At 59.8% G+C, this 27887-nt stretch overlaps 2 protein-coding genes across 2 annotated transcripts; both read left to right on the plus strand.

Moving 5' to 3' along the window:
- The first annotated feature begins 121 nt into the window (after positions 1-121).
- Positions 122-4010, plus strand: PRDX5 (peroxiredoxin 5). The gene is made up of 6 exons (XM_032413970.1): positions 122-422; positions 1741-1875; positions 2568-2699; positions 2772-2810; positions 2966-3027; positions 3788-4010. Exons 1-6 carry the CDS (start codon positions 237-239, stop codon positions 3891-3893), a joined length of 660 nt encoding a protein of 219 aa, XP_032269861.1. The 5' UTR covers positions 122-236; the 3' UTR covers positions 3894-4010.
- Positions 4011-13051: 9041 nt separating this feature from the next.
- CCDC88B (coiled-coil domain containing 88B) lies at positions 13052-27859 on the plus strand. The gene is made up of 27 exons (XM_032414784.1): positions 13052-13154; positions 13452-13594; positions 13741-13852; positions 13937-14006; positions 14083-14141; positions 14236-14319; positions 14417-14560; positions 14763-14908; positions 15034-15115; positions 15268-15426; positions 15983-16129; positions 16312-16420; positions 16618-16754; positions 16838-17968; positions 20839-20966; positions 21045-21162; positions 21948-22043; positions 22133-22273; positions 22821-23077; positions 23405-23548; positions 23750-23936; positions 24066-24211; positions 24474-24572; positions 24743-24909; positions 25559-25765; positions 25918-25986; positions 27375-27859. Exons 1-27 carry the CDS (start codon positions 13095-13097, stop codon positions 27428-27430), a joined length of 4398 nt encoding a protein of 1465 aa, XP_032270675.1. The 5' UTR covers positions 13052-13094; the 3' UTR covers positions 27431-27859.
- Positions 27860-27887: the final 28 nt, after the last annotated feature.

The raw sequence follows: 27887 nt of genomic DNA on the forward strand, positions 1-27887 counted from the left end.
GCCCATTCGTAACTGCGCCGGTGGTCCAGCCCCAAATGCAAATAAGCCGAGCGCCCCAGAAGCTCCGCCCCTGCACGCGCTCCTAGGCCTGCGCAGTGGAGGAGCCTCTCCGGGGGCGGGCACGGCCGGGGCTCCGCCTCTCGCGGAGGGGACCCGCCTGGGCACAGCCCACCAGGCACCGCCTCTTGCCGGGGCTCCGACGCGAGGGCGGAGGGGCAGTGCGCTCTGGTTTGGGCATGCCATTCGTTCAGCTACGCGTCCTGAGTGGTGGGGCACGCTCGGTTCTCGTCCGGGCAGCTGCCGTCGAGTCTGCAGCATCGGCGCCGTCGAGAGCAGGCGGGTGCCGGCGACCAGGCAGGGAGTGGACGCTTGGCGGGGTCTACGGTTTCAGAAGCGCCGCCTCAGCCATGGCCCCAATCAAGGTGACCGCTGGCCGGGACCGGCCTGAACTCCCCTCCCGCCAGTCTTCCCAGTGCTCTCCGTGCCGCTTGTCTGGGGGAGAATCACCCTCCTTCCTGCCCTCCGGACCCCTGCGCGCTCCGCCGGACGCTCCTCCCGCAGTTCTCCTTCTCCCCTCAGCAACACCCCGTGGCTGCTCCCCTCCCCCAATTCTCGCCAGTTCTGGGGACTCGTACCCCATCTCCTGGACAGCCCCCAAGGCTCTCGAGCCTTCCCCTCGTCCCCTTTTCACTTCCACTATGCGACACCCTGTGATGTGTCTCCACCATTTTAGGCGATTGAATACCATGGTCTCCTCCGCCTTCTGGAACCATCTCCTTTGCCACAGGGCCCCTTTTCAACCTCCATACATGCCCCTACCCCCATACTCTCTTGTACGTTTTTGTTATATTCCTGGGCATCATTCTTCACCCCATCGTCTGAAACAAGGGTTTTCTCTTAAAGCCCCTATTGTGTCTCTCCCGTTCCATTTCTCCCGTGCTCATTCCCACTCTTCTGCTGAATCTTTCATCCCCTCACCTGGAACGATCCCCTGCTCCTGGGAACCACCTCCCTTACCCTTCCACCCTCTTCTGAGACCTCCTCCTCCTCCTGCTTAATCTTACTCCCAATCCCTGATTTGCCCTCCTTTCATGTACCTCCTCTGGCTCCATGAAACCCTCACACACTCCCAGGCAGACTAACCCATCCCCTTTGAGAGATGCCTTTTTATTTTATTACCCTCCCCCCAACTTTTCCATCTTCTGCTGCTCTCCCTTTTTCTCTTCCTGAGGGCTGGACACTCAGACCTGGCCAGGGTCCTCTCCCTCCCTGTTGTCAGGGTCTCCTCCTCACCCCCCAGTAGATTCCCTGCACTCCTTCCCTGCCCATTTTTCCCACTTGTTTCCGGTAAGAAACAGACTCCTTGTTTACTCAACCCCTTGCGACACCCAGAGAGGCCTCCTCTCCCATTTTCTTTTGTCACCCGCAGGCTGGTAAAAGGAATAGGGGCCACCTTGAAACCCGGAGGATGTGGAGGAACCAGGCGGTGGCGGGGAGAGGGGAGGGCGGCTGGGAGGGACCTCTGGAAACTTTGACAGCTTAGGACATTACATACAGCTCTGTCAACTCTGCTCTACTAGGAGCAACTGCCTGGTCTGGTTTAATGCCTTTCTCTTGGCTTCTCCTACCCACTCCCTCATTCCCCAACTGCTTATCTCCTTATCTAGTCAGTCAGTCTCTAGTTGTCTTTGCTCATATACAAAGTAACCAAGTAACTCCTTACCAAGTCATTCCCTCTAGGTGGGAGATGCCATCCCTTCCGTGGTGGTTTTTGAAGGGCAGCCTGGGAACAAGGTGAACCTGGCAGAGCTGTTCAAGGGCAAGAAGGGGGTGCTGTTTGGAGTCCCTGGGGCTTTTACCCCTGGCTGTTCCAAGGTGAGACCTGCCCTTCTGGGACTCAGCGGTTGGAATCTCGTGTCCATGTCTGTATTTTTCCTAAGTTCTAGGGCAGCTTGCAACGAGAGTATGTAGTGGCAGTGACAGTTACAAGGCCTATCAGAGCGGGGCGCCTGGGTGGCTCAGTCAGTTAAGCGTCTGCCTTCAGCTCAGGTCATGATCCCGGGGTCCTGGGATCCAGTCCTGCATCGGGCTCCCTGCTGGGTGGGGAGCCCGCTTCTCCCTCTCCCTCTGCTGCTGCTCTCCCTGTTTGTGCTCTCTCACTCTCCCTGTCAAAGAAAGAAAATCTTTAAAAAAAAAAACGCAAAAAACAAAGCCTATCAGAGCGTTCAGAAAAAAGCGGAGGCCGTGAAAAGGTCGTGGCACCAGGAACGTAGGAGAAAAGGGTATTGTAATTAAATCCAACATCTGTTATTGATCTTGCTGGTGATTGGCGATGTGGAAGATACTCGGGTAAAGTATAGTCACGTCCAAGGGAAGTTCACGGTGACCACCGAGCACTCAAGTTTGGATCCGAGCTTCTTGCCGCCAAGGCAAAAAGGAACTGTGGCTGACACATTTCTAATTGATCAAAGATATTCAAGAGGGAAGCGAGAAGGGCCTGGAGATAAAGGGTACGCCGCAGAGCAGAGGCAGTTATCCCTTTGCTGACCCTTTATGTCCCCTCCTAGACCCACCTGCCAGGATTTGTGCAGCAGGCTGAGGCTCTGAAGGCCAAGGGGGTCCAGGTGGTAGCCTGTCTGTGTGTTAATGATGTCTTTGTGACTGAAGAGTGGGGACGAGCTCACAACTCGGAAGGCAAGGTGAGGTATGGGTCCTGCAGGGGATCAGGGGCCAGGCGGGGGATTTTTCTTTGACCTTTACTTTCTCCTTAGGTTAGGCTCTTGGCTGACCCCACTGGGGCCTTTGGGAAGGTGAGTGCATCCCTGCAACCCCTACCCTATAGGGTGGTCCTTGTGCCAGGCCTTGGATGCATGGAGGGACATGGCTAATGTGGGAAGCAGCTGGTGGGGGCAGGGCTTGGTCTCTTCTGGTAGTTTCTAAGCCTTGTCTCTGCTTTTCCTTTTAGGAGACAGATTTGCTACTAGATGATTCATTGGTGTCCCTGTTTGGAAATCATCGGCTCAAGAGGTAAAAGTGGGAGGGTCCTCTGTGGGGTTCCCCTGCCATCCCTTCAATTTCCATTCCCAGCCTCCAGGCCCAGGCTTTTGTAATTGGCTCAGTGTCTCTCTCTCTCTTTTTAAAGATTTACTTATTTATTTTATTTTATTTTTTTATTTTTTTATTTTTTTTAAAGATTTTATTTATTCATTTGAGACACAGAGATACGGAGAGAGAGAGAGCATGAGCAGGGGGGAGACAGAGGGAGAGGGAGAAGCAGGCTCCCCGCTGAGCAGAAAGCCCGACGCGGGGCTCGATCCCAGGACCCTGGAATCATGACCTGAGCTGAAGGCAGACGCCCAACCATCTGAGCCACCCAGGCGCCCCTTACTTATTTATTTTAGAGAGAGAGTGAGCGTGCAGAGGGAAAGGGAGAGAGAGTCTTTTTTTTTTTTAAGATTTCATTTATTTATTTGATAGAGCACAAGCAGGGGGAGGGGCAGAGGCAGAGGGAGAAGCAGGCTCCCCTCTGAGCAGGGAGCCTGACACGGGACTCGATCCCAGGACTCTGGGATCATGACCTGAGCCCAAGGCAGATGCTTAACCGACTGAGCCACCCAGGTGCCCCGAGGGAGAGAGAGTCTTAAGCAGACTCCACGCTGAGCGCAGAGCCCGACGTGGGGCTAGATCTCACGACCCTGAGACCACGACCTGAGGGGAAACCAAGAGTCGGACGCTTAACCCGACTGCACCCCCCGGGCGCCCCTGGCCCATCCTCTCTTTCCGGCAGGTTCTCCATGGTGGTAGAGGATGGCATAGTGAAATCCTTGAATGTGGAGCCAGATGGTACAGGCCTTACCTGCAGCCTGGCTTCCAGCATCCTCTCACAGCTCTGAGGCCCCGGGCCCCTACTCCTTCCGCCCTTTCCTGTTCCACCAGTCCAGCCTCAATGGGGGCCACCAAGTGGGAATTGTGACCAAATATCTGCAATAAACATTTCTGGTTCACAATTAGTCCTTGAGTTTTCTTTTCTTTTCTTTTTTAAGATTTATTTACTATTTGAGAGAGAGTGTGCACGTGCATTGGGGGTCGGGGGGTTGGGGACGGGCAGAGGGAGAGAAAGCAGACTTGCTGTCGAGCTTGGAGCCAGGACTTAGGGCTTGATCTCATGAACCTGAGATCGTGACCTGAGTTGAAATCAAGAGTGAGACGTTTAACTGACTGAGCCATCCAGGGGCCCCTACTCCTTGATTTTGAGTTGCTGATTTGCTGAGGGCCAGGCCTTGGGACAGTCACAACTGTGAGAGTAGTGGGCAGGGGCTGAAGGGGTACTAATGGGGGATCCTGATTTCATTCTTCATGAGGGCGAGCCTTTGAATGAAGTGTTAATGAAGCATCAATATACAGGTTGGGAAAGGACCAGTGGTCTGAAGAGCAAGGGAAGGAGCAGTCTGTGCTGAGGGAGTAGGCCCTAGGCAGACGTGAGCTTGGCTGGCATCCATGACCTTTTGCCTTGGTTCTCTGGGTCTTGGCTGACCTCATGTGGACCATAAACCTCAGGGTTGAGCTTTGGTGCTAGGCACCCCCCACCTGGGCTAAGCTTTAGCCCCACCATTCTTTTAGACTCTATCGAACCCCTCCCAGGAGCACCCTCATCCCAGGAAGGGCTCCTGGCACCTTGAGGCCGACCAACTGGTAGAAAGGGCTCCATCAGTGGAGGCAGTACTGGTTTAGTCCAGGAGAGCTTCCTGGGAGAGGAGTCTGGGTGAGCTGTTCCAGGGGAGAAGATGCCAGTGAGGCGTGACCAGTGCTGGGTGTACTATGAGGGGCTGGGGGGCAGGGAGGCCAGCAGGGTCAGGGCTGCAGGCCAGTGCTGTCTGCAGGCCCTGCCCTTGGGCCTCTGGCTTTTGCCCCTGGGAAGCCTTGCACTTGGCATCAGGCAGCGATTACTAGGCCCCTGTTGTGTTTAGGAGTTCATAGTCTTAAGGAGGGCAGACACTTAGAGCTGCCTCTTCAGGATTCTCCATACATTGTCTGGCACCTGAAGCCTCACAGGTTAAGGAGCTGGGAAAGCATCGCCGGGGAGAGTCCTGGCTGGGCCCTAGGGAGTCAGACCCGAGCTTCTGAGAGAAGGAGAGGGTCGGAGGGGTGCTGGCATTCCTGGCCCAGACCTGGGGCTGTAGTTCTGCAGGCACCATGATCAGGAGGATATTGACCCAGAGGGAACCCACCTTGCTGGTCATGCTTGGGGTTTGGCCACGCGGATGTTGAGGAGTCGCAGTGGAGAGAGATTGTGTGTGTGTGTGCGTGTGTGTGTACGCGCACGTGTGTTTATACAACTCCTGGAGAAGTTTGGATAACATCTGTGTGAATGCATAGATTTTTGGTGCTAATAAACATGCATATCAATCCGCCATGTTATGAATATTTGCATTGATTCTCCCTGCTTGAGCTGGAAGTTTGTTTGTTTTTTTTACTGAACACAGGTAAGGTGCCCTGCTCAGGGTGCATTTTGGGAAACAGTAAAGACGTGAAGGATGGGAGAGAGAGAGAGAAAGCTATCCTTTCTCCAGCTTCCTGGATATTGGTTCCCATTGTTTCAGCATAAGTTTGACCAAGCAGGTCTGAATTAGAACTAGATTTGCTTGAGGGTGATAACAATTGCAGTGATTTGAGACAGAGGCTTAGCTCACAGATATGCAGTAGGAAGGTTGACAGTCTAGGGCTAGTACAGCAGCTCCATGATTACAAGGGACCCATGCTCCTCCTGTCTTGCGCTCTGCCATTTTAAACATCTGCCTTCTACCTCACAATCCAACGCGGCTGCTTGAGTTCCAGCCACCACAGCTGTAGTCCAGCCAGCAAAAAGGCGGAAATGGGGAACAGGCGTTAAAAGGTCCATGCCAGCTCTCTTTTAGGAAGGTTTTCTGGAAGCTCTCACATATCATTTCCACTTAAATCTCACTGGCCAAAGCTTAGTTGCATGGTCACACTGCTGCAAGAAGAGCTGGGAAATGTCCACTTTATTCTGGGCTGCTATGTGTCTAACTAAAAGACCAGGGGTTCTATTACTAAAGCAGAAAGGGAAAAAGGAGATTGGGAAGAAACAAGCAGTGTGGGCTACACGGGGCGGGGGTGTGTGTGTGTGTCCTGTCTGAGCACAGGGACTTTTGGGGGCTCCATGGCCTCCCAAAGGATGGTGGCACCCGCTGCTGCTCCCATCAGCCTTGGCAGGGACAAATCCTAAGCTGTCCCAGGTCCCTGTGTGGTCACCTCATATCCCCAATGACCCCTCTCCAGCCTCTCTCCTGCTCCCTGCAAACCTTGGTCTCCACAGTCACCCCGATTCCCCAGCTTGTGGGTCCTCCAGCCTCTTCAGCATCTCCTGACAATGTTCATCACCTGGGATGCCCCTCCCTTCCCTACCCCTGCCCAAAGCGCTCTACCCTTTGAGGTCCCAGGTCGGTCCCGTTTGCTGAGGACCACTGTCCCCTCCTGTCCCTTGCTTGAACGATCCACGTGGGCCACACCCTCAGCTTCATCAAGGATGGAGGGGGGTTTTGACATATAATTCACATATCATAACATTTACTCTTTAAACGTGCACAGTTGAGTGGTGTTTCGTCTACTCACCAACTTGGACGACCGTCACCGCCACGAAGACAGATCTTGAATCTCCACGACTTCTCCCAAGATGAAGTCGCTTGTCTCTTCTGAGCGACGCACATGTGCCCATCCTAGTTACAAAAGGCGTGTTCCGACTTCTAGGGGGTTCTGCTCGCCCCCACGTGCCCCTGCGGTCACATCAGGTGTCTTGCACCCAGCAGCTGTTTGCCGAGAGTCATCTGGGCGCCAGGCCCCAGGCTGGGCTCCGGGGACATGGTGGTGAGCGCTCCAGGCTCGGGCCCTGCAGACACCACCACCAGGTGGGACTCCAGGCTCCGAGCTCCTGTCCGAGCGAGCTGGCAGTGCTCTGGTCCCTGCCTCGACATGCCCACCGTCCCACAGGGGTGCCAGCCCCCGGATGAGCGCTTGCAGTCCATGCGGGGGAGCTGTGACAGGGCAGCCCAGGTTGGGGTGTCTGGGGTATGACAGAAGGACTCTGGCCACTAGCCCACCCCGCCACCAGGTACGGGAAGGGGAATGACTTCTAGTCGTGGGGGCTGGAAGATGAATAGACGACGGCCAGGTGAACAGAGGTGGGAAGGGTGTTCTAGGTGGCAGGAACAGCCTCGCCAAAGCCTAAAGGTGAGCAAGGGGAGCAAGGTCCGGGCAAGCAGAGATTTAGGGGTTTTGTCCACAAGCCACAGCTTAGTTGGCTTCTCTTGGTGAACATCCGGTGTCTCCGGTATTTGGCTTAGGGCGGCTTCGGAGGGAGACATTCTATTTTTGTTTCCTCCTGGGCTCCTTCCTCGGGGCGTGTTCCCCAATGCTGGAGTGTTGGGTCACAGGGCTCTGGCGGTTTTAATGGTCTCTGGAAACTCTGAGGCCATTTTGACAGCCACCAGTGATGTGTGCGGCCGCGTCTCTCCTCACCACGTGCCAATCTGGGCTTTACCTCCTGGATGTATTTTTGCTAGCTTAATGGGCATTTAATGGTATCTTGGCACGGTCTTTCATGAGTGTGTCTTTAATTACGAGGGAGGCTGGCAACCGTGGGGCTTGGCACCGCTCTCCCTGAGCTCGCTAACCGGGCGCTGGGCTCCAGCCTCGCTCTCCCACCGGCCAGTGACAAGGCAGCAGGCAGCAAGGGAGGTGATGCAGCTTTTGGGTTTACCCTTAACTTTACTGACCCCTGCGCCCCTCTGAGCCTCACTCTCCTTATCCCTGACATAGGAATTCATTTGCTCAAAAAACATGACTTTGGCTGCCTTCTGTATTTTGGCTCTACCTCTTCCTGGCTCTGTGGCCTTAAGCAAGTGACTTAACCTCTCTGTGTGTCAGTTTCTTCATCGTCCTGGTCTCCATGGCTCGGCACCGTGAGAACGTGGGAAGATGCACAGCAGAGCGGAGTAAGGCTAGGAGGGAAAAGGACTGGGGTCTGCTTTAGGAAGGGAAAATCTTTTCCGAGAAACAGGACATCCAGCGAGAGCAGCAGAGTGAGAAGGAACCAGCCGAGGGCAGAGGGAGGGTGTGTGTGTGGGGGGTGGTTTCAGTTTGGAGGAACAGCAAATTTCAAGGGGTCCAGGGTGGAAGTCTGAGGAAGCAGGGAGGGCCCGGCGGCAGAGGAGGGGGGAGGAGCCAGGGATGAGCTTGGGTGGACAGCTGGGCCCACTCAGCAGAGCCTCGGGTCTCGAAGGTCGTGGTAAGAGGTTAGAACTTGATTTAAAGCACAGGGAGAAGCCACTGGAAGGTTTTAAGCAGGAAAGGTTCATGAGCCAGTATTTCCAAAAGACTCTTTGGGCTCTGGGTGGAGGCCACGCGGAGGAGGACAGGTGCTGACGTCCGCCTTGGTAAGAGTCTCAGGGTGAGGCAGGGTGGATGCCCCCTAGGAGTGTGGGGACGCACTGGGGAGAGCAAGCCAAGTGTCAGGTGGTGGGGGCTGTGCGGTGTCATGCTCTCTTCAGCTGCTGGGGTTCACATCTTGCAGGTGGCCCCCTGAGTCCCTGGGGACTTGGCCCGGCCCTGGGCAGGTGGCCCTGGGTCCCGCGCTCCCTGACTCTGGCTTCCCCCTGCCTCCTTCCATCGGGCAGCTGGTTCAGGCCACCCCACTGGGCGTTTCTGCTCCTGGCCCACTCTGGCTCCATTATTTCTACCCTAAATGGTGGGTAGGAAAACCACCCCTTCTTAGCACTTGGGTGGGGAGGAGGGAGTTCCTCAGACCCAACACCAGAAGCCCAGGTGCCCAGAAGGCCCTGGAGACTGTTTTTTTTTGTTTTGTTTTTAATTCTTGAGCTTGGGGCCCTGAACTTTCTGGTTACGGGACTGGGTCCTGGCCAGGCCAGAGGGGTGCCCTGTGGGGCTCTGGGCCTGCTGCAGGCAAGGGACGAAAGTGGCCCTCTGACTCAGCCCTGGTTGGTCCCAGGCTCTGGTTGGCCCTGACCACCACTTGTCCTGACCGCCCTGGGCTCTGCTTCCTCAAACCCCAGGGCCCTCCTGCCTCTGGCCTCTGGGGTCGGACCAGGGCTATCTAGAGAATTCAAAACCAGAAGGGAACTGGGAGATGGCATCCCTCCCACTCCTACCCTGTGAAGATGGGGAAGCTGAGCCCCGAGGGAGGAGATTGCTGTTGATTAAGTTGTCCATTTGTCTGTCTGTCTTTCTCTGCTTCTTGCCTGCCTCCTGGATCCCCATGCTGTCAGTAGTGGGAGCTGAACTCCCTTAAAAACTGCCAGAGGGTCACCTGGGGGGCTCAGTTGGTGAAGCATCAGGCTCTTGATTTAGGCTCAGGTCATGATCTCAGTCAGCTCTCTCTTTCTCTCTCTCAAAATAGATAAATAGATAAAATAAAAAAAAAAAAACAACCTGCCAGACAAAGATATCTGAGAAGGGCAGACACTATAGCACTGCAAACATTTAAAATATTTGTCAACAGGGGCGCCTGGGTGGCTCAGTCGGTTGGGCGTCTGCCTTCGGCTCAGGTCATGATCCCAGGGTCCTGGGATCGAGCCCCGCGTCAGGCTCTTTGCTCAGCGGAGGGCCTGCTTCTCCCTCTCCCACTCCCCCTGCTTGTGTTCCCTCTCTCACTGTCTCTCTCTGTCAAATAAACTCTTTAAAACATAAAAAATAAAAATAAAAAAAAATAAAATAAAATATTTGTCAACAAGACACAGTTTATTTTTTTTAATTTTTTTATTTTTTAAAGAGGCCCGTCCCTCCCTTCCCCTCTCCCCGAAGCCTCCCTGGGCCTGACTCAGCTGGAGCGAGTCAGAGAAGAGGGTTGAGGGGCAGCCAGGCGTGTGTGGAGGGACGGATGTGAAAGCCATCGTTGACCCAGCGCCTGCCTCCGAGGCTTGAGGAAGGGTGTGCCTGGGAGATGTTGAGCAAGGCAGGGGCCCTCGGCAGCCAAGGGATGAGGCTCAGTCACCGCGCTTGGCTAACCCCAAGCAGGCTCTCTGGGAGGACTTCCTGGGCTGGAATCCTCGGGGGAGGGGGTGCAAATAGAAGTTAAGATCCACGGAGGGTCAAATCTGGATGGACCCTTGATATTATTAATACTAAAGATAACAACCACACCGGGGACCATTTAATGAATGTTTCAGCTGGGCCCCAGCTCATGGAATCCTCATAACAACCCTCTGAGAGGATTATCTGCATTTCCAGATGCTTCTCAGCAGGGATGAACAATGGCTGTGCTCTTCTGCCTTGCACACCTTCCCACTGCCTGGTGAGACCTGGCTCGCCATGGCCGTGAGCTCCTTGCTCTTTACACAGTGGCCCCACTGCCTTCCTTTGGTTGGTTCTACCACTTAATAGCTGTGTGACTTTGGGCAGGTTAGTAACCTCTCTGAGTCTCAGTTTCCCCCTCTGTGAATTAGAGACCCTTAGTCCTTAGGTCACGTATTATTAGTCCAACACAAATAAGTCAATAAGCCTAAAGTACTTTTTTAAAAAAAGATTTTATTTATTCATTTAACAGAGAGAGAGAGAAGAACAAGCAGGGGGAGTGGCAGACAGAGGGAGAAGCAGACTCCCTGAGGAGCAGGGAGCCCAATGTGGGGCTGGATCCCAGGACTCTGGGATCATGATCTGAGTTGAAGCAGACGCTTAACTGAGCCTCCCAGGTGCCCCTTACCTTTTTTTTTTTTTTTTAAAGATTTTATTTATTTATTTTAGAGAGAGGGAGAGAGAGGGAGAGAGAGAATCTCAAGCAGACTCCATGCTGAGCGCAGAACCTGACGCGGGGCACGATCTCATGACCCCGAGATCATGACCTGAGCAGAAACCAAGAGTCTGACGCTCAGCCGACTGAGCCACCCAGGCGTCCCAAGCGTGAAGTTCTTGTAACCATGACTGGCTCTTGGTAAGCCTGTTTGCCATGGTTGTTATTACCCCATATTTCATCAAATCTAAGATGTCATCCATTGTAAAAGATGCCACTCAGGGAAGACAAGAATGCTGCCAGTTGACTACGTCCCAAGTCTCTTTCATCACTAGACCTTTATTTTATACTTCCCGAAGGAGCTCTTTTTGACTTAGACGGAGATTCTCATCATATATAATTTGGAGGCACACACGAAAAGGAAACTGGAAGCAAAATAAGTTGTTTTATGGTGTTCGGAAAACTCCTTCCCATTTAGAGTCCGACGGAGACGGAGGCGTGATGTCTGGGTTTCACCACCACCTCCTCCAGTGAGTCATGGTGAGTGCTGGAGCACAGCCCCCCAGCCCCCCAACTATTCATAAGACAACCCTGAAACTGGGGCGCCTGGGTGGCTCAGTCGTTAAGCATCTGCCTTCGGCTCAGGTCATGATCTCAGGGTCCTGGGATCGAGCCCCACATCGGGCTCCCTGCTCGGTGGGAAGCCTGCTTCTCCCTATCCCGCTTCCCCTGCTTGTGCTCTCTCTCTCGCTGTGTCTCTGTCAAATAAATAAATAAATAAAATCTTAAAAAAAAAAAAAAGACAACCTTGACAACCCTGAAACCGACAGCAGCAGGAGCTGTTGCAAGCCAGCTTCGGGATAGATTTCTGCTTGGGGAGTGTGCTGACAAGTCTGGTTCTCTTCCCTGGGGGCTCGCACCCTTTAATTCCCTGGGGTTAAGGGAGTGCTCACTCAGCTCTTGCCTCTGGGCCTTCCTTCCAAGCTGCTGACGCCCTTTCTGTCTGCGGGTTTGCTGCTTCTGAAGTGTGGGCACGAGCAAGCAATGACAACTATGTCAGGACTGCAGCCAGCCAGAAAGCAACTCTACCATTTAAGCCGGTTAGGAGATTTAAGGGGGAGCAAGAAAGGGTCTTGGAATCCACGACACATGAATAATCTCTGAACTTTGCACTGGGCAGGGCTTCCAGCCACCGCAGAGCCCTTGCACGTTCTGTTTCTGCTCTCTTCCTTCCTCCCCTCTTTGCCTTCTTCACCCAATCATTCCCCATCTCAGCTTCCTCGCGTAGCCCCTCGCCAGGATGCCTTCCTTGACCATCCCCGGGAGTCAGTCCCTTCACTGTTCATGCACATAGTATAGCTGCAATGTTACATTTTGAGTGCGTGTGTGATTTTGGGGGGCAGCCATCTCCCCGGTGTCCCGAGGCTTGTGGGTGCAGGGACTAGGTGACTTTCACCACATCCCAGTATCTAGCTGTGTCTGGCAAGGCGCTGGTGGATGAAAGAATGAATGGAGGCCCCATAGTGCGCAGTGGGGGGCCTGGGAGGTCCTCCTGGCCTGTCTACGAGACATGCTGCAGGCCTCTGCACTGCAGGGCCGGGGGTGAGCAGGAGACAGGCTGCCGGTCTTTGCGCTACACCGCTTCCCTCAGAGGCCGGAGACCAAGCCTCTTCTTGTACGGACGGGAAATTGAGGCCTGTGAGGTCACATGTCCATGGCCCAGACCTCCTGTGTCAGTCCGGTGTGCAGAGAGATGGGGGAGGGTGGGGCAGAGGAGGGGGGCTCACTCCTGGCTGGGGTTCGGAGGAGATTTGCCGGGGCAGCGGCATCTGACCCAGGCTTCCCAGTTTGGGAGCGGAGCTTGGGTGAGTTTGAGAAACATGGAGGGGAAAGCGAAGCTGGGCAAATCAGAAGAGGCAGGTGTGGACGCCCAGACTCACCACACGAGGCCCAGAGTCCTTGCAGAGGCCCTGGAAGATGCGAGGCCGAGGTCCCCATCTCTAGTTTCAAGTTTCCAGAGGCGTGGCGGACTCACCCGCCATGGTCCCCTGCGCCAGGAGAGCTGCGGCCGTCCCTCCCGGGTGGCCCTGACCCCACCTTCCCCAGCTAACCTCCGTGCCAGCTCTGTGGCCCTGCGGAGATGCCGGGAGGATGTGGGGTGGCGAGGTGGGGGCTGAGGCAGGACTCTGGGGGTGCAGAGGCCCGCCTGCTCCCGGAAGGAGGAAGCTGCACAGGGTGTCTGTGGCTGGGCCCCGGGATCCCCGACCAGGGGAACTTCCTCTTCCTCTCAGGGCAGGTGTAGCTGCCACAGCCGGACCAACACCCTGGCCCTGTCATGGATGGGGGCAAGGGGCCCAGACTCAAAGACTTCCTGAGTGGGAGCCTGGCCACCTGGGTGAGGGGGCAGGTGGGAGGCGGCTGGGAAAGGGAAGTGAGCAGCAGGGAGGGGCTGGTGCTGGGTTTGGAGGAGGGTCCGGGAGAGTGGGGGGCGGGGAGGTGCTGAGGGCAGGGGTGGGCACAGATGTGGGGCTGGAGAAGTCGAGGGAGCCATGGGGCAGGGGTCAGGGGCATTTGGGGAAGAGGTGAGGAGGAGGCTGCGTGGGCTCAGGAGGCAGGTCCAAGGGGCTGGGAGTCACTCTGCTGGGAGGGGAGTTCCTAACCGGCCCGGCTGACTTGTCTCTGCTCCCCACAGGCCCTGGGACTGGCCGGCCTGGTGGGAGAGGCGGAGGAGCCGGAGGGGGAAGAGGAGGAGGAAGGAGAGGGGCCCCTTTGCCCGGAGAAGAAGTTCTTGCATCTCAGCGATGGGGCCCTGCTCCTCCGGGTGCTGGGCATCATGTAAGAAGCCACAGGCCGGCCTAGGCGTCTGAGGTGGCGCCTCCCCCCACAGGCTACTGGGAGGAGCTTGAGGGCTGGTGGGTGGAGCCTGACTGGGGGAGGTGGGGCCTTGATGGAGCCCCCCACCTAGCTCCCTGTGCCCACAGAGCTCCTAGTTCTCGAGGGGGACCTCGGGTGGTCGCCGGCCGTGATGCTCCTTCATCCTGGCGGGTGCGGAACCTGAACCACCTGTGGGGCCGGCTGAGGGACTTCTACCAGGTGAGGGGCTGGGAAGGGGAGGCTGAGCCTGGGAGGCCCCTGTGGGAAGGCCCCTCTCTTAGGTCCTGTCTCCTCTGCCCCCAGGAGGAGCTGCAGCTGCTGATCCTGTCGCCACCCCCAGACCTCCAGACGTTGGGGTTTGACCCCTTCTCAGGTGCTCTCTCCTACTACCCCTTCCTGCTTCTATCCCCTCACCCCACCCGTAACTTTTCGTGGCTTGTGCCCTGCAGAGGAGGCGGTGGAGGAGTTGGAAGGCATCCTTCGGCTGCTGCTGGGGGCGTCAGTGCAGGTGAGCAGGGGAGGGAAGGGTAGGGTTCAGCCTCCGCGGAAGACGAAGACGTGGGGGATTCCTGTGCCGGCATTTCCACCCGGTCTCCCTGCAGTGTGAGCACCGGGAACTCTTCATCCGACACATCCAGGGCCTCAGTCTTGAGGTCCAGAGTGAGCTGGCTGCTGCCATCCAGGAGGTACTTGGGCTGGTCGATAGCCTGGGACTGGCACTGCCAGCTGGGGGCACCCTGCCCCTCACCTTCCTCCGCTGAACTGCTCTCCCTACCCGCCCAGGTGACGCAGCCTGGGGCTGGTGTGGTGCTGGCACTGGCTGGGCCCGAGCCTGGGGAGCTGGAGCCTCCGGAACTGGAGATGCTGTCCCGGAGCCTCCTGGGGACTTTGTTAAGGCTAGCAAGGGAGCGTGATATGGGGGCCCAGGTAGGGGGCTTTGTGACCCAGGTGGAGGAATGGGAGGACTGCAGGGACCCAGATATGGGGGGGGGATGGAGGTTGGGGCCCAGATGTGGGGTTGGGGATGAGGGTCTTGGACCAGCAGAGCTTCAAGAGCCAGATGTGGCTTGTGTTGACTGGGGCGCATGGGATACGTTACTTCTGGCTTCTGACCCTCGACTTCCCACAGCGGCTGGCTGAACTGCTGCTGGAGAGACAGCCGGCCCCCTTGTTGCCAGAGGCTCCTGCCAGGACTCCCCCAGAGGGCCCCTCACACCACCTGGCCCTGCAGCTGGCTAACACCAAGGCCCAGCTGCGGCGCCTGAGGCAGGAGCTGTGAGTACCCCCGTCTGGGAAGTGGGCCTGGAGGGAGAGGGGCAGATTAGACGTGGATGGAAACGGGTGGGATCAGGCCTGGGGGTTCTGGGTCCCCACACCCCTCCAGCGTCCCTTTTCTTCAGGGAGGAGAAGGTCGAGCTGCTGCTAGACTCCCAGGCGGAGGTGCAGGGCTTGGAGGCCGAGATCCGACGGCTCCGCCAGGAGGTGCGCTCAGATGCTCCCCGCCGCTGCCGCATTCCCTAGCCCTCTCCCCACGCCTCCTCTGTCCCATCGCCTGCCGCCACCCGGGCTCCTTCCCCTCCCTAATCCCTCTGGCCCGCGGCTGGCCGACCCCAGCTCCGCACCGTCTGGCTCAGGCCCAGGCGCTGTCGGGACAGGCCAAGCGGGCCGAATTGTACCGCGAGGAGGTAGAGGCGCTGCGGGAGCGGGCCGGTCGCCTGCCCCGCCTGCAGGAGGAGCTGCGACGCTGTCGCGAGCGGCTACAGGTGGCCGAGGCTTGCAAAAGCCAGCTGGAGGTGAGACGGGAGGCGGGGCCTGGGGAGGGCGGGGCGCGGGGCGGGGCCGGGAGGCGGGGCCTGCCGGGGATAGGGTGGGCCAGGACGGGGGGCGAATTTGGGCCTGGAGAAGAGAGGGCGACGTCAAATGGATAGAACAGTCGCGACCAGGAGAAATGGGTGAGGTGGTGTCTGGGGGAAAGGCCCTCTGGAGAATGGGGCGGTTGGAGGGGAGAGGTGGGGGCCGTAGGTAAGGGTAGGTCCTGGAGAGGAGGGTGGGGCCGAGTGCAGGGGAGGAACTGTCTGGAGAGAGCCCTTCGCGGTGGAGCCTAGAGGGATGCCGCCTTGGGAGGGAGTTCTTGGGGAGAAGGGGCGGGGCCTACACAGGAGGGGGCGGGGCCAGGCGCTGGGGAAATGGTACCTGGATAGACCCTGGAGAGGGAGGGGCAGGTGGGAGGGGGAGGCGGGGCCTGGAGAGCATAGGGGTGCAGGGTCAGATGAGGGAGGGAAGGCAGCGTCTGTGGCCCTGGAGTGCTTGGGGGCAGCATCACATCCCGGTGTCTCTGCTCCCCACCAGGAGGAACGGGTTCTCTCCGGGACTCTGGAAGCCTCCAAGGCACTACTGGAGGAGCAGCTGGAGGTTGCTCAAGAGCGCTGTGCTAGGTTGCATGAGACTCAGCGTGAGAATCTGCTGCTGCGGACCCGTCTGGGCGAGGCCCATGCGGTGAGATTGCCCGAGTGACCCCCAGTCACGCTGTCATCTGTGACCCCTGGTGGCCCCAGTGGTCCCTCAGAGTTCTCTAGAGCGCCCTGTGACCCCTGACTCCTTGTTTCCCCTAGTGATCTAGCCCACACATTGGCCTGGCCGTGGTGGGGAAGGCTTGTCTGACCCTGCCCTTCCCCCAGGAGCTGGACACTCTGCGGCATCAGGTGGAGCGCCTGGCAGAGGAGAATGTGGAGCTGGAGCTGGAGCTTCAGCGGAGCCTGGAGCCGCCCCTGGGCTCTCCCGGGGAGGGTGAGTAGGGCCCCGGTAGAGGGGCTGCGGTTGTGGGGCTGGCTGCCTCTTTTCCTGCAACTCTAGTGGGGATGGCTTCTGACTTCATTCTCTTCCCAAGGTGTTGTGGCGGGGGGAGGGTCTATGGGTGTGTGGGAGGAACCAGGGATCATGGCAAAGTGTAGGGAGGGGTCCTAACCTCATCTCACATGTCCCAGCACCCGTGCCAGGAGCAGCCCCCTCCCTTCATGATGAAGTGAGAGAGGCAGAGGCCGGGCGGCTGCAGACCCTGGAGAGGGAGAATCGGGAGCTTCGGGCCCTTCTGCAGGTGCTCCGGGGGCAGCCTGGGGGCCAGGTGAGTCCCCTCCCCCAACCTTCCTAGCAGGTCCTTCCTTGCCTCCTCCTGGGGGCTTAACCCTTCCTCTCATGTACCCTCAGCACCCCCTGCTGGAGGAGCAGAGCGAGGACTCCTTGGTTCCAGAGCTGGATGTGACTCCCCAGACTTGCCTGGCCTCAGACCTGGGCCCCCAGGGTTTGGCCGGCCAGGTGGGGGATGAAGGCACCCAGGCCTTGGACCCGGCTCCCCCGGTATCAGACTCGGCCCTTGAGAGAGTAGCTGTGCCTCCCCAGGCTTCTGACTCAGACCCACAGGTGATAGAGAGACCCCTCCAGGTGGCTGCCGCGGCCCCCCAGACCTCAGACTTGACCGTCCAGGAATCAGGCCGTGTGGTAGCAACACAGGAGTCCCTGGAGGAGGCTGGCCACGGAGCCCTTCTCCAGACCCCCAGCGCTGTGGTCTCGCCTCAAGTTCCAGGGGTGGAAATTCAGGCTGAGCTGTTGGGAGGAGAGACTGGAGAGCCAGGGCCCAAAGCCCAGGTACTGAGGCAAGAGGGCCTCGCAAGCAAGCCTGGACCCTCAGAGCTCAGCCTCCGTGGGCAGCTGGAGGAGCAGGAGACCCCAGGCCAAGGGCTGGACCTACCCCAAGGGCAGAGAGAGGCCAGAGAGCATGAACAGAAGCTGGAGGGGATGGTTGGGGACCCAGGCCAGCAAAATCCACAGCAGAAGTCGGAAGGGGCGCCAGAGGCCCAGACCTGGGAAGGGCCGATCCCAGGGGAGATGCTGGCTGGTGGTGTCCCAGAGCAGGAGGCCCTGAGGGAGGAGGTGGTGCAGCTCAGGAAAGAGGCTGAGGCCCTTCGAGCGGAGCTAGAGGCCCAGGCCCGGAGGCTGGAGGCCCGAGGCACGGAGGCTGCCCGCCTCTCCGAGGAGCTGGCTCAGGCACGGAAGGCAGAGACCGAGGCCCAGGGGGAGGTGGAGGCCCAGGCCCGGGAGCAGGCTCGGCTGCGGGAGGCCGTGGAGGCAGCCGGCCGGGAGCTGGAGGCCGCATCGAGGGAACGGGAGGCGCTGACAGAGGCCCTGGCAGCCACAGGCCGAGAGCGGAGGCAGTGGGAGCGCGAGGCGCCCAGACTGAGGGCCCGGGCTGAGGCAGCTGAGGAGCGGCTGCAGGTGCTGGAGAACGAGGGCCGCCAGCACCTGAAGGAGGCTGAGAGGGAGAGGCAGGCCCTCAAGGAGGTATGTTGGGGCTCACAGCCTGGGATCGGAAGCGCGGTTCTGGGTCAGTTGCTGGGGTTTGGGTTATTCATTCCATCCGTGGCCCTGGAGTGCTCGGCACCTAGCTGGGGCTGGAGAGCGAAAGGTGAAGTCCACCCCTGCCTTCCGAAAGGTGCTTGGCCTGATGTCCCCTACCTCTGGTGGGGTGGGCTGTAGGAGGGGATAAGAGTATGGCTATGGAGCCAGACTGCCTGGGTGCCAATCCTGGATCTCTGACTGTGGTAGCTGACTCACTACCTTCCACTAGGAAGGCCATTTCATTCAGAGGGAACGGCATGTGCAGAGACCTGAAGGCATTAACGCTGCTTAGGGACCTGGCAGGTGCAGGAACAGGGCCGGAGAGACGTGCTGGGCCAGCCTTGCTGGTGGCAGTATTCCGTCCCCAGGCAGGGAAAGCCACCCAAGGGTGTGGGCAAACCTGTGTGAGGCTGGGTTTGAGGAGGGTCCCCTTGGTGTGCAGGGGAGCCTGCGGCCATCAGGAGGCAGGTGAGGCCGCCTGGGGCTGGGATGGGGGATGGAGGAGAGAGACCTGGAAACCCCTTCATTCATGGGCTCACGCATGTTGACAGGGATCTCCTTGGCGCCAGGGGCTGTACCAGGCAGCCTAATGCCCGTACTGGGGGAGGCTCTCAGGGTCTGGGGTGGAGACAGGACTGTGCAGGGAGCTGTGGGAGTCCAGGAAGCACAGTGGACTCAGGCTGGGTCATGTCAGGGAAGGCTTCCTGGAGGAGGAGAGAGAACTGCAGTGAGCCCGTAGGAGGCCCAGGTGCTGCTGCTGGGTGTGGGGGGTGTGAGGTGGGAAGTGGAGGGAGGCTAGGCAGAGGATTCACTAGCAGGTTCCTACTGGGCAGGGCCTCATCTTCCTTTCAAGCTAAGGAAGGAGTTGTGGTTGTTCTTGGGAAGGAAATGACCTCCGTGACCTTCACATGAGGGCAATAACCTTTAAACCCAGTGGAGCATTGAAGGGAGCAGAGTCGTCAGGTACTCATGTTGCAAGGCCCCTCGGGGGAAGCCGAGGAGACTGGGAGGCAATGGGAAGGATGTTCAGGCCAGGGGGCCCCCGTGCTGCTGGGGGACAGTGTGCTGCGGACGAGGAATCGAATCTTCCAGCTGAGCAGTTTCCAGTCTCATCCCTATTGTCCGGACGAGGTCACTGAGATTCAGAGAGGAGGCGTAATTTGCTGAGAGACCCCTCGGGCGGCGGAGAGGAGCGGGGAACACAGTGTTGGGTTGACCGGGGTTAGGCGTAGGGCAGGGCAGGCTTGGGGAGTGGGATCATGGGGCTGTGGGTGGGAAGGTAAGGCCGAGAGGGAGTCTCTGGGGTTCACTGTGTAGGATGTGACTGAGAGATGCTGCCAGGCAGACCTGGCTCCTAGCCCAGATCCCCTGCCTACTGGCTGTGTGGTTAGGGGTGAGCTCCTTAACCTGTCTGTCTCCCGGAAAACTGGAATACAAATGACCTGCCTTACAGGATCCCATAAGACCGTAAGACGCTGTAGAGAGCTGGGGGCAGCTGTGGAGTGGCCAGGCCGGCAGGTGGGCCGGGCAGGTGAGGGTAGGGGGAGGTGCAGGGGAGGGGAGGGTGTGCTCCGAGGACTGAGCCCGTGGAAGAGCCTGAGGACAAAGGGGAATTTTGTGAGATTTCCTGGGCAGGCAGTTCCTGGTGATGACTGGGTGTGGTGTAGGAGGAGTTGGCTAGCCCCGGCGGGGGGGGGGGGGGGGGGGGGGGGGGGGGGGGGGGGGGGGGGGGGGGGAACCGGGGGCAGGTGGCGTCCCTGTCGGCTGCAAGTGCAGGGGGCGGGGCGCTGAGGGCCGTGGCCAGGGCCTGGAGGGGGCCAGTTCCGCGGTCTGGCCCGAGGTTCAAGTCTCTTCATCGGTTCCACTGTTCTTTCTACCCCTTAGCCCTTGGGCTCTTGTGGAGGTGGGCCAACAGGGAGCAGGGGCACTTGTAGTTTTTCATTGAGAGGCAGTGGCCCCGGGGGAGGCTTGGTGGGGTTGCAAAACCGGGAAGATCAGAGCAGACGCTGTAGACTCAGTGTCCAGAGTAAGGCTTTGGTAGGCAGCTGGTCCGAGTCGGCCCTTCCTTGTGGTTTCATCCTGCCAGGGCCCCCAAACCCTCAGAATGGTTTGGCCTATGTCCCTCTGCGGCCCACTCTGCCCCCTTCCGCAATGGTGTGGCCCAACCGCCACAGGATGCCTGGCCTGGCCTGGCCCGCAGACTCTCCCCACCCGCCAGCCCCCACTGTGGTTGAGCCCGACCTTCACCAAGTTCCTGTCCTCTGTCGCCCTCCCCCTGTGGCCCAGAGCGCTCTTCAGATCTGCCTCCTCCAAGCCCCTCTTTCCCTCACGTGGCCCACATGGCCTCAGCACGTAGGACACGTCTAGCTGCCACTGGGCGCACGAGGAACCGTGGGCTCAGAGAGGTAAAGACACTTGCCCGGCGAGTGTCTCTGAGTCCCGGACCAGGGGCCTCCCTCACCCGCTGCCAGGCTTACGATCCCAGTCTTCCGTAGTCACTCCGCAAGGCGGCCAGGCTTTGCTCCCCGTCGGGGAGTGGAAGCCCAAAGGGGTAAAGATCTTGGCCCAGGGTGGGGCACCTGGCTCACTCCATCAGTAGAGCATGTGACTCTTGATCTCAGGGTCGTGAGAGCCCACTTAAAAACAAAAACAAAACAAAACAAAAAAGATATTTGCCCAGGGTGACAGAGGAAGGACAGAAAGCTAGGCCTCCAGACGCTCAGGCCTTGGAATGTGGCCCCCCTGCTCCCCCCTCCCCGGGTGAGTCTGGTGGTCTTCCCTCCCGGCCCTGAGCCCGCTGTGCCTGCCCTCAGGAGCTAGAGAAGGCCGTGGTGCGGGGCCGGGAGCTGGGAGCGCGGCTGGAGCACCTGCAGAGTGAGCTGGAACAGGCGGCTCTAGAGCGCCAGGAATTTCTGCGAGAGCAAGAGTTCCAGCACCAGAGGTGAGGGTGTCGCCCCAGGGGCAGAGAGGGGGCAGCTAGGGCTTGGGGAGGGGTTGGTGCCACGGCTTCTCCTGGCAGGTACCAGGGCCTAGAGCAGCGGCTGGAAGCAGAGCTGCAGGCGGCAGCCACCAGCAAGGAGGAGGCCCTGAGGGAGCTCAAGACCAGGGCTCTGCAGCTGGAAGAGGAGCTGGTCCAGGTGAGGCCTGCGGCCCCGGGTGCTGGGAGCCTCGTCCCACCCCGCCCTCCATCCTGCCTGCGGACAGCCGCGGCTGCGTGCGCTCAGTCCCTCCAGCCCCGCGCTGGTCTTGCCCCTTGATTTTGGGCCACTTGCTTGCCTTGTGCCCCATCTGGGGGCCTATTGGAGAGCGCCCCGTGCTGGGGGTCAGGCGGACTCTGCCCAGGCCTTGTAGTCTTCTGGGGGGCCTTGTTGCCCTCATTCCTCCAACGGACAGACCCCAGTGGCTCTGCTCTGAGGTGCTGGCTGTCTCTCTGGGGCCTCACCACTCCCGAGTGAGCTCAGTTACTGCCCTTGTTCTTGGCTGGCCATTGTTTCTGAGGCTCCCAGCTCAGGGCTCAGCTCCGCGTTGTGGTGGGGCCCAAGACCAGGCAAGGACACGGGCCACCATAACACGGGGTGTCAGGGGACAGCGGGCACCCAGCAGAGCCCCTAACGCGTACACATAAGCTTGGTCGGGGGAAAGTGGTGTTGAAACTGGGGCCCGGAGGAAGGGCAGGGTGAAGAGAGAAGTGGCCCAGGCAGAGGCCAGGCCCTGCTGCAGAACTGAGCGACGTGGAGCAGGGCAGACAGAGAGTGACAGATGGACCTGTGGGAGCCAGGAGCGCGGGGGGTGGGGGACCCCGTGACGGAGGGATGGGGCAGCGGTGCTGCCCAAGGGGTGAGGGTCCCCTGGGCTAGGTCCCTGCACGATCCTCCGGCCTCCTCCACGCCCCCGTGTGACCTCCCGGGGCCTCTCCTTGCAGCTGCGCCAGGGCCCCGAGGGGCTGGGGTCCGAGGGGCACGCTGAGCTGAAGACCCCGGGGGCCCAGAGTGGGCGGCTCATCGAGGTGGAGCGCAGTGTGAGTGTGACCGTGGCAGGCACGGGGAGGGGGTTGCCCCGGTGGCCTGGCCCCCGCTAACCCCCCTCCCTTCCAAATGCAACGTGCAGAATGCAACACTGGTGGCCGAGAAGGTGGCTCTGCAAGGACAGCTGCAGCACCTGGAGGGGCAGCTGGGGAGCCTGCAGGGGCGAGCCCAGGAGCTCCTGCTGCAGAGTCAGCGAGCCCAGGAGTACAGCAGCCGCCTGCAGGTGGGTGGCGGCCTGGGCGCCCCGCCCCCTGCCCAATCTCAGGCCCCCTTTCCACTGCTGCCTGCCCTCTTCTCTGCCCTAGCTCCCAGCTGGCTGCCCTACCTGTTCCCTAGTCCCTGACCTCTGAACTACCCCATTCTGCACCCCTCTAACCCCGCTCCTGCTCACTTCTACTTGCTCCTTCCCCTTGAGCCTTCCCCCTTCCCCTCACCTCTGTGCTGTTTTTTGGCTCAGCTCCATCCCTCTCAACAGCCAGCCCTTAGTCCCTTCCTCTTTCCCTGCTCCTACCCCGGCCTCATCTGTCCCACCCCTGCCTTGTGCCTCTTGCCCTCCCCTCCGCAGCCTGGCACCAGCGCCCATCTCCATGATACCGCTCCCCTCTCCTTGCCCACTCACCCCCGCCTCTGCTTTCTGTTCCCTGTCACCTCCGCTCTAGCACTCGGCCTCCTCCATAGTTCTCTCTGTATTCTCTGTCCTGCCCCTTGCCTTTTGCCCCCGGTCCCTTACCCCCTTTCGGAACTGGGATTGCACCCCCTCCTCTGTCTAGGCTGAAAAGTCTGTCCTGGAGATGCAGGGCCAGGAGCTGCATAAGAAGCTGGGGGTCCTGGAGGAGGAGGTGCGGATGGCGCGGCAGTCCCAGGAGGAGACCCGGGGGCAGCAGCAGGCTCTGCTGCGGGATCATGAGGCCCTGGCCCAGCTGCAGCGGCGGCAGGAGGCCGAGCTAGAGGGACTGCTGGTCCGGCACCGTGACCTCAAGGCTAACATGCGGGCGCTGGAGCTGGCCCACCGGGAGCTGCAGGGCCGGTGAGCCTCCCCCAGACTCCCGGCTTCTCTCCCCAGCACCCCTGGCCTGCGTGGCTCTGACCGCCCCCGGCCCCCTCCCCAAGGACCACCACTCAACACAGCCCCCTCTGCTGCCGTGGTCTCACGTGTGGCTGGGCCCCGGGGTGAGCTCACCCTGAGGCTCGTTCATCATGGGGAGTGGTGGGCACCTCGCCGGGCATTCTGCCCCCTCGCTTTGTTTGGGGGCCGGTGCTTAGGAGAGGGCAGACCCCTAGGTCCGGATAGTCCAGCCGCACACTCGCCCCGGCGCCAGGTCTCTGCAGCCCTCTCCGTCCCTGTGCATCCCAGGCATGAGCAGCTGCAGGCCCAGAGGGCCAGCGTGGAGGCGCAGGAGATGGCCTTGCTGGCGGAGCGAGAACGCCTGATGCAGGACGGGCATCGGCAGCGCGGCCTGGAGGAGGAGCTGCGGAGGCTGCAGAGTGAGCATGACAGGTACCAGCCCTAGCACAGCCCCGCCCCTCTCGGGCCAGGTCTCAGTGTTCCCGTCTGCAAAGTGGGTTGGTGGTGAGTTAGTCACTGTCCCTGTGGGGTCCCGCTTTGCCTCTCTTGCCCAGCGTGGCCTTCTGGCCCCTATGGGGGGGGCCTGGGAGGGGGTTGAGTGCCCTCGGAGAGCGTCTCTTCTGGACTCTGCAGGGCTCAGAAGCTGTTGGCAGAGGTGTCTCGGGAGCGCGGTGAGCTGCAGGGTGAACGTGGGGAGCTGCGGGGCCGGCTGGCGCGGCTGGAACTGGAGCGGGCCCAGCTGGAGGCGCAGAGCCAGCGACTGCGTGAGTCCAACCAGCAGCTGGACCTGAGTGCCTGCCGGCTGACCACGCAGTGCGAGGTGTGGTGAGGGATGGGCGGTGGCCGGCTGGGGGCTGGAGAGTTGGGGGGGGTGGAAGGTGGCCACCCTGAGCCCCGTTAAATCCCCCACCTGCCCTACCGCCTGCTTCCCCCCCCCCCCCGCCCCCAGCTGTTGACAGAGCTTCGGAGCGCCCAGGAAGAGGAGAACCGGCAGCTGCTGGCCGAGGTGCAGGCGCTGAGCCGGGAGAACCGGGAGCTCCTGGAGCGCAGCCTGGAGAGCAGGGACCACCTGCACCGCGAGCAGCGCGAGTACCTGTGAGCAGGCCGTGGGCGGGCCCAGATCCGCTGCCGGGAGCGGGATCGGGAGCGGGTCCCGGAGACCCCTGTGGCTGCTCATGGGCGGATGCCCGGGGGGTCCTGGGGAAAGGGCCGGGGCTGACCGCCCGGGGCTCAGGACAGTAGCAGTTTGCCAGCACCAGAGCGCGGTGTGCGAGCAGCAGGCAGGCTCGTGGCGGTGGGTCCTGAGCCGCGTTCCTGCCCGGCCTCACGCCCGCCTCCTCCCTCCTCATGCTCGCAGGGACCAGCTCAATGCGTTGCGCCGTGAGAAGCAGAAGCTGGTGGAGAAGATCATGGACCAGTACCGAGTGCTGGAGCCTGGACCCCTGCCCCGGACCAAGTGAGGGGCCCCTCCACCCCCTGGAGCTGGGGATCCTCCCACCCTCTGCCCCTGCCCTGCCCTCTCCAGGCCCCGATGAGGGTTTGCCTGGCCTTTGCCATCCCCAGCGTGGCCCTCTTGTCCCTCCTTCCTCCCTGGCCTTACCCCCTCTTGTGCCCTCTTGCCCCCAGGAAGGGCAGCTGGTTGGCAGACAAGGTGAAGAGGCTGATGCGGCCCCGGCGGGAGGGGGGCCTCCATGGGGGGCCACGCCTGGGGGCCGATGGGGCTGGCAGCACCGAGAGCCTGGGGGGCCCCCCAGAGACGGAGCTCTCCGAGGGCAGGGAGGCAGATGGGACAGGTGGGTCTGGGGGCCGGGTGACCAGGATGGTCCCTACCCCATGTCTCCTACCCCCACCCTGGTGCTTGCCAGCGCCCCTCGTCTCTCCCTTCATCTGGTGTGGCTTGCACGTGTACCCCCGCTGGCCTTCCCTGCCGCAACCCCACCCTGCGTCCCTGCCACAACCCCTTCAGCCGGCACCTCCCTCCTGCCGGCGCTGCCGCGCACCCTGTCCTACCCATCCGCAGCGGTGTCTAGGACCTCAGAGCGGCAGGGGACTTTAGTGAGAGGTCAGGACTGTGCAGGGAGCTGTGGGAGTCCAGGAAGCACAGTGGACTCAGGCTGGGTCATATCAGGGAAGGCTTCCTGGAGGAGGAGAGAGAACTGCAGTGAGCCTGTAGGAGGCGCAGGCGCTGCTGCTGGGTGTGGGGGGCAGATGAGGAAGCCGAGGCCCGGGGAGGGGATGTGCCTTGCCCCAGGTCACACAGTCAGCTAGTGTCAGAGCCGGCCCAGGCCAGCCTCCTGTCACCACCCTCCCTCACCCAGACCTTACCCCTGCCTCTGCAGCCTCCTCTCCTTGCTCCTTTGCAGCGTCACCCCACCGGCCCCTCCACTCTGCCCAGCCCTTTCCTGCATTGCTCCACACCCTCCCTGCCTATGCCTCTTGCAGGGTCCCCTTCCCCGGCACCCATGCGCCGGGCCCAGAGCTCCCTCTGCCTGCGGGATGAGACCCTGGCAGGGGGGCAGCGGCGGAAACTCAGCTCACGATTCCCTGTGGGGCGAAGCTCTGAGTCATTCAGCCCCGGGGACACCCCCAGGCAGCGATTCCGACAGCGCAGGCCGGGCCCCCTGGGCGCGCCCACCTCCCATGGCAAAGGTGAGAGATGAGGGTCTCTGCTCCCATTTGCTCCCCAGCTCCCTTGGACCCACTAACCCCTTGGCTTTCTCCTGTCCCTTGGGTCTCCCCACAAGCCCTGCCCGCCTCTGCTGTGGTCCCCATGGCCCATTGGCTGCCTTGTGCACCCCCAGGACCTGGCGTGGGATGGGATGGCTCCATCGAGACCCTGTCGGAACACAAAGCAGATGCTAACGGAGAGGGTGAGTGGGGATATTTGGCCTGCCTGGGGCCCCTGGTTCATCCAGTCATCTACTTGACAATGAGCCTTCACTGAGTGCCAGGGGATGTGCTAGGGATACAGCAGAGAACATTCTGGTACAGGAGAGAGATAGTAAACAACGTGCATTAAAATAATAATTATCTACAACGGCCCTGTCCAGTAGAAATATGATGTGAGCTACATGTGTAATTTAAAATTTTCCAGTAGCCTCATCAGAAAAGTAAAGAGAGACCGGTAAAATTAATTTAATTTTTAATATTTATTTATTTATTTATTTATTTATTTATTTATTTTTTAAAGATTTTATTTATTTATTTGACAGAGAGAGACACAGCGAGAGAGGGAACACAAGCAGGGGGAGTGGGAGAGGGAGAAGCAGGCTTCCCGCAGATCAGGGAGACCGATGCGGGGCTCGATCCCAGGACCCTGGGATCACGACCTGAGCCGAAGGCAGATGCTTAACGACTGAGCCACCCAGGCGCCCCATTAATTTAATTTTTTAAAAAAGATTTTATTTATTTATTGGAGAGAGAGAGAGACAGAGATAGCAAGAGAGAGCAGGAGCAGGGGGAGAGGGAGAAGCAGGCTTCCCACTGAGCAGGGAGTCCGATGCGGGACTCGATCCCAGGACCCCGGGATCATGACCTGAGCCGAAGGCAGACGCTTTACTGACTGAGCCACCCAGTGCCCCTCCCCCCTTTATTTTTTAAGGTCTTATTTATTCAGGTAAAATTAGTTTTAATAACATTTTATTTATCCCATTATACCAGAACGGTTACCATTTCAACCTGTAGTCAGTGTGGAAAGTCATTAATGAGATATTTATTTATTTAGTTAATTAATTAATTTTTATTAATGAGATAGTTTATATAATTTTTTCCTGCTACGTCCTTGAGTCCAGCGGCTGTTTTACACTCCAGCACATGGAAGTTCAGATGGGCCGCATCTCAGGGGCTCGGTTCTGCACTGGGCGGCTCAGCCCCAGAATGGTAGTGGGTGGCAATGCTCTGGGAAGAGAGAGCACAGGGGGGAGGAGATCAGGAGCGCTGGGTGGGACAGGTTGTGAGTTTGACTACAGTGCTCAGGGTAGTCCTCAGAGAGGAGGTGAAGTGGGAGCAAAGACTTGGAGGTGAGAGTTTCCTGTCAACATCCCTGGGGACAAGCATTCCAGGCAGAGGGAACAGCCGAAGCAAAGGCCTGGCAAGTTCAAGGACGGGCAAGGTGGCCAGTGCAGCTTGAGTGAGGAGGGGGGAGCTGAGGGGAGCTGCAAGGGGCAGTGGGGGGGGGCAGAAGGTGGGGGGCCCTGGGGGCCTCCTCGAATGCTGGGAGCTCCCGAGGGAGTGGCCTGAGCTGAGCCTTCCTCTTCAGGCCTCGAGGTGCAGGAGCCGGAGAAACGCCCTCTTGCCCCTTCCCTCAGCCAGTGACACCATGTGGACGGGGGGCTTGGGAGTGCAGTCCTTTCAGCACCAGAGTCCCGGCGGGGGTCTCCAACAGCCCAAGAATTCGGGGATCCAGGCCGCCTGGAGCCAGTCCTTGGACAAGGAGGCCTGGGCCCCCAGCTCCTCTAAGGCCTACCCTGGGGCCCTGAGATGGAGCTGGGATAAGCCTGTGGACAGAGGGGACGGCTGGTCCCCAGGAGCAGCTCCTCGCCAGGGCACCGGCTCTGCCTTGCGGCCCTCGCTGCGGAGGCCGGCTCCGGGTGACCCCCCAGCTGAAGGAGACAGGCAGAAGTGGGCAAGAGAGCTCGCTGCCTGGTCTGGGCGGGGAGCCAAGGACCATTCATTGGGGAGGGTGACCTGGGCCCATCTCTGAGCTGTATCTGGTTTGTGAGGGACCTGAGAATAAAGCTGAGGTACGACCACCTGAATTTGTGCTCTGTGT

The sequence above is a fragment of the Phoca vitulina genome, unplaced genomic scaffold (genome assembly GCF_004348235.1).
Source record: "Phoca vitulina isolate PV1807 unplaced genomic scaffold, GSC_HSeal_1.0 scaffold16, whole genome shotgun sequence".
Classification (NCBI taxonomy): Eukaryota; Metazoa; Chordata; class Mammalia; order Carnivora; family Phocidae; genus Phoca; species Phoca vitulina.

Bases quoted from the DNA above. Each gene is read 5' to 3' on its own strand.
- PRDX5 (XM_032413970.1), top strand. From the start codon at position 237: ATGCCATTCGTTCAGCTACGCGTCCTGAGTGGTGGGGCACGCTCGGTT. The intron at 423-1,740 runs GTGACCGCTGGC...CATTCCCTCTAG, and splicing joins CAGCCATGGCCCCAATCAAG to GTGGGAGATGCCATCCCTTC. The intron at 2,811-2,965 runs GTGAGTGCATCC...TTTTCCTTTTAG, and splicing joins CCACTGGGGCCTTTGGGAAG to GAGACAGATTTGCTACTAGA.
- CCDC88B (XM_032414784.1), top strand. From the start codon at position 13,095: ATGGATGGGGGCAAGGGGCCCAGACTCAAAGACTTCCTGAGTGGGAGC. The intron at 22,044-22,132 runs GTGAGTGTGACC...TGCAACGTGCAG, and splicing joins TCATCGAGGTGGAGCGCAGT to AATGCAACACTGGTGGCCGA. The intron at 24,573-24,742 runs GTGAGGGGCCCC...TCTTGCCCCCAG, and splicing joins GGACCCCTGCCCCGGACCAA to GAAGGGCAGCTGGTTGGCAG.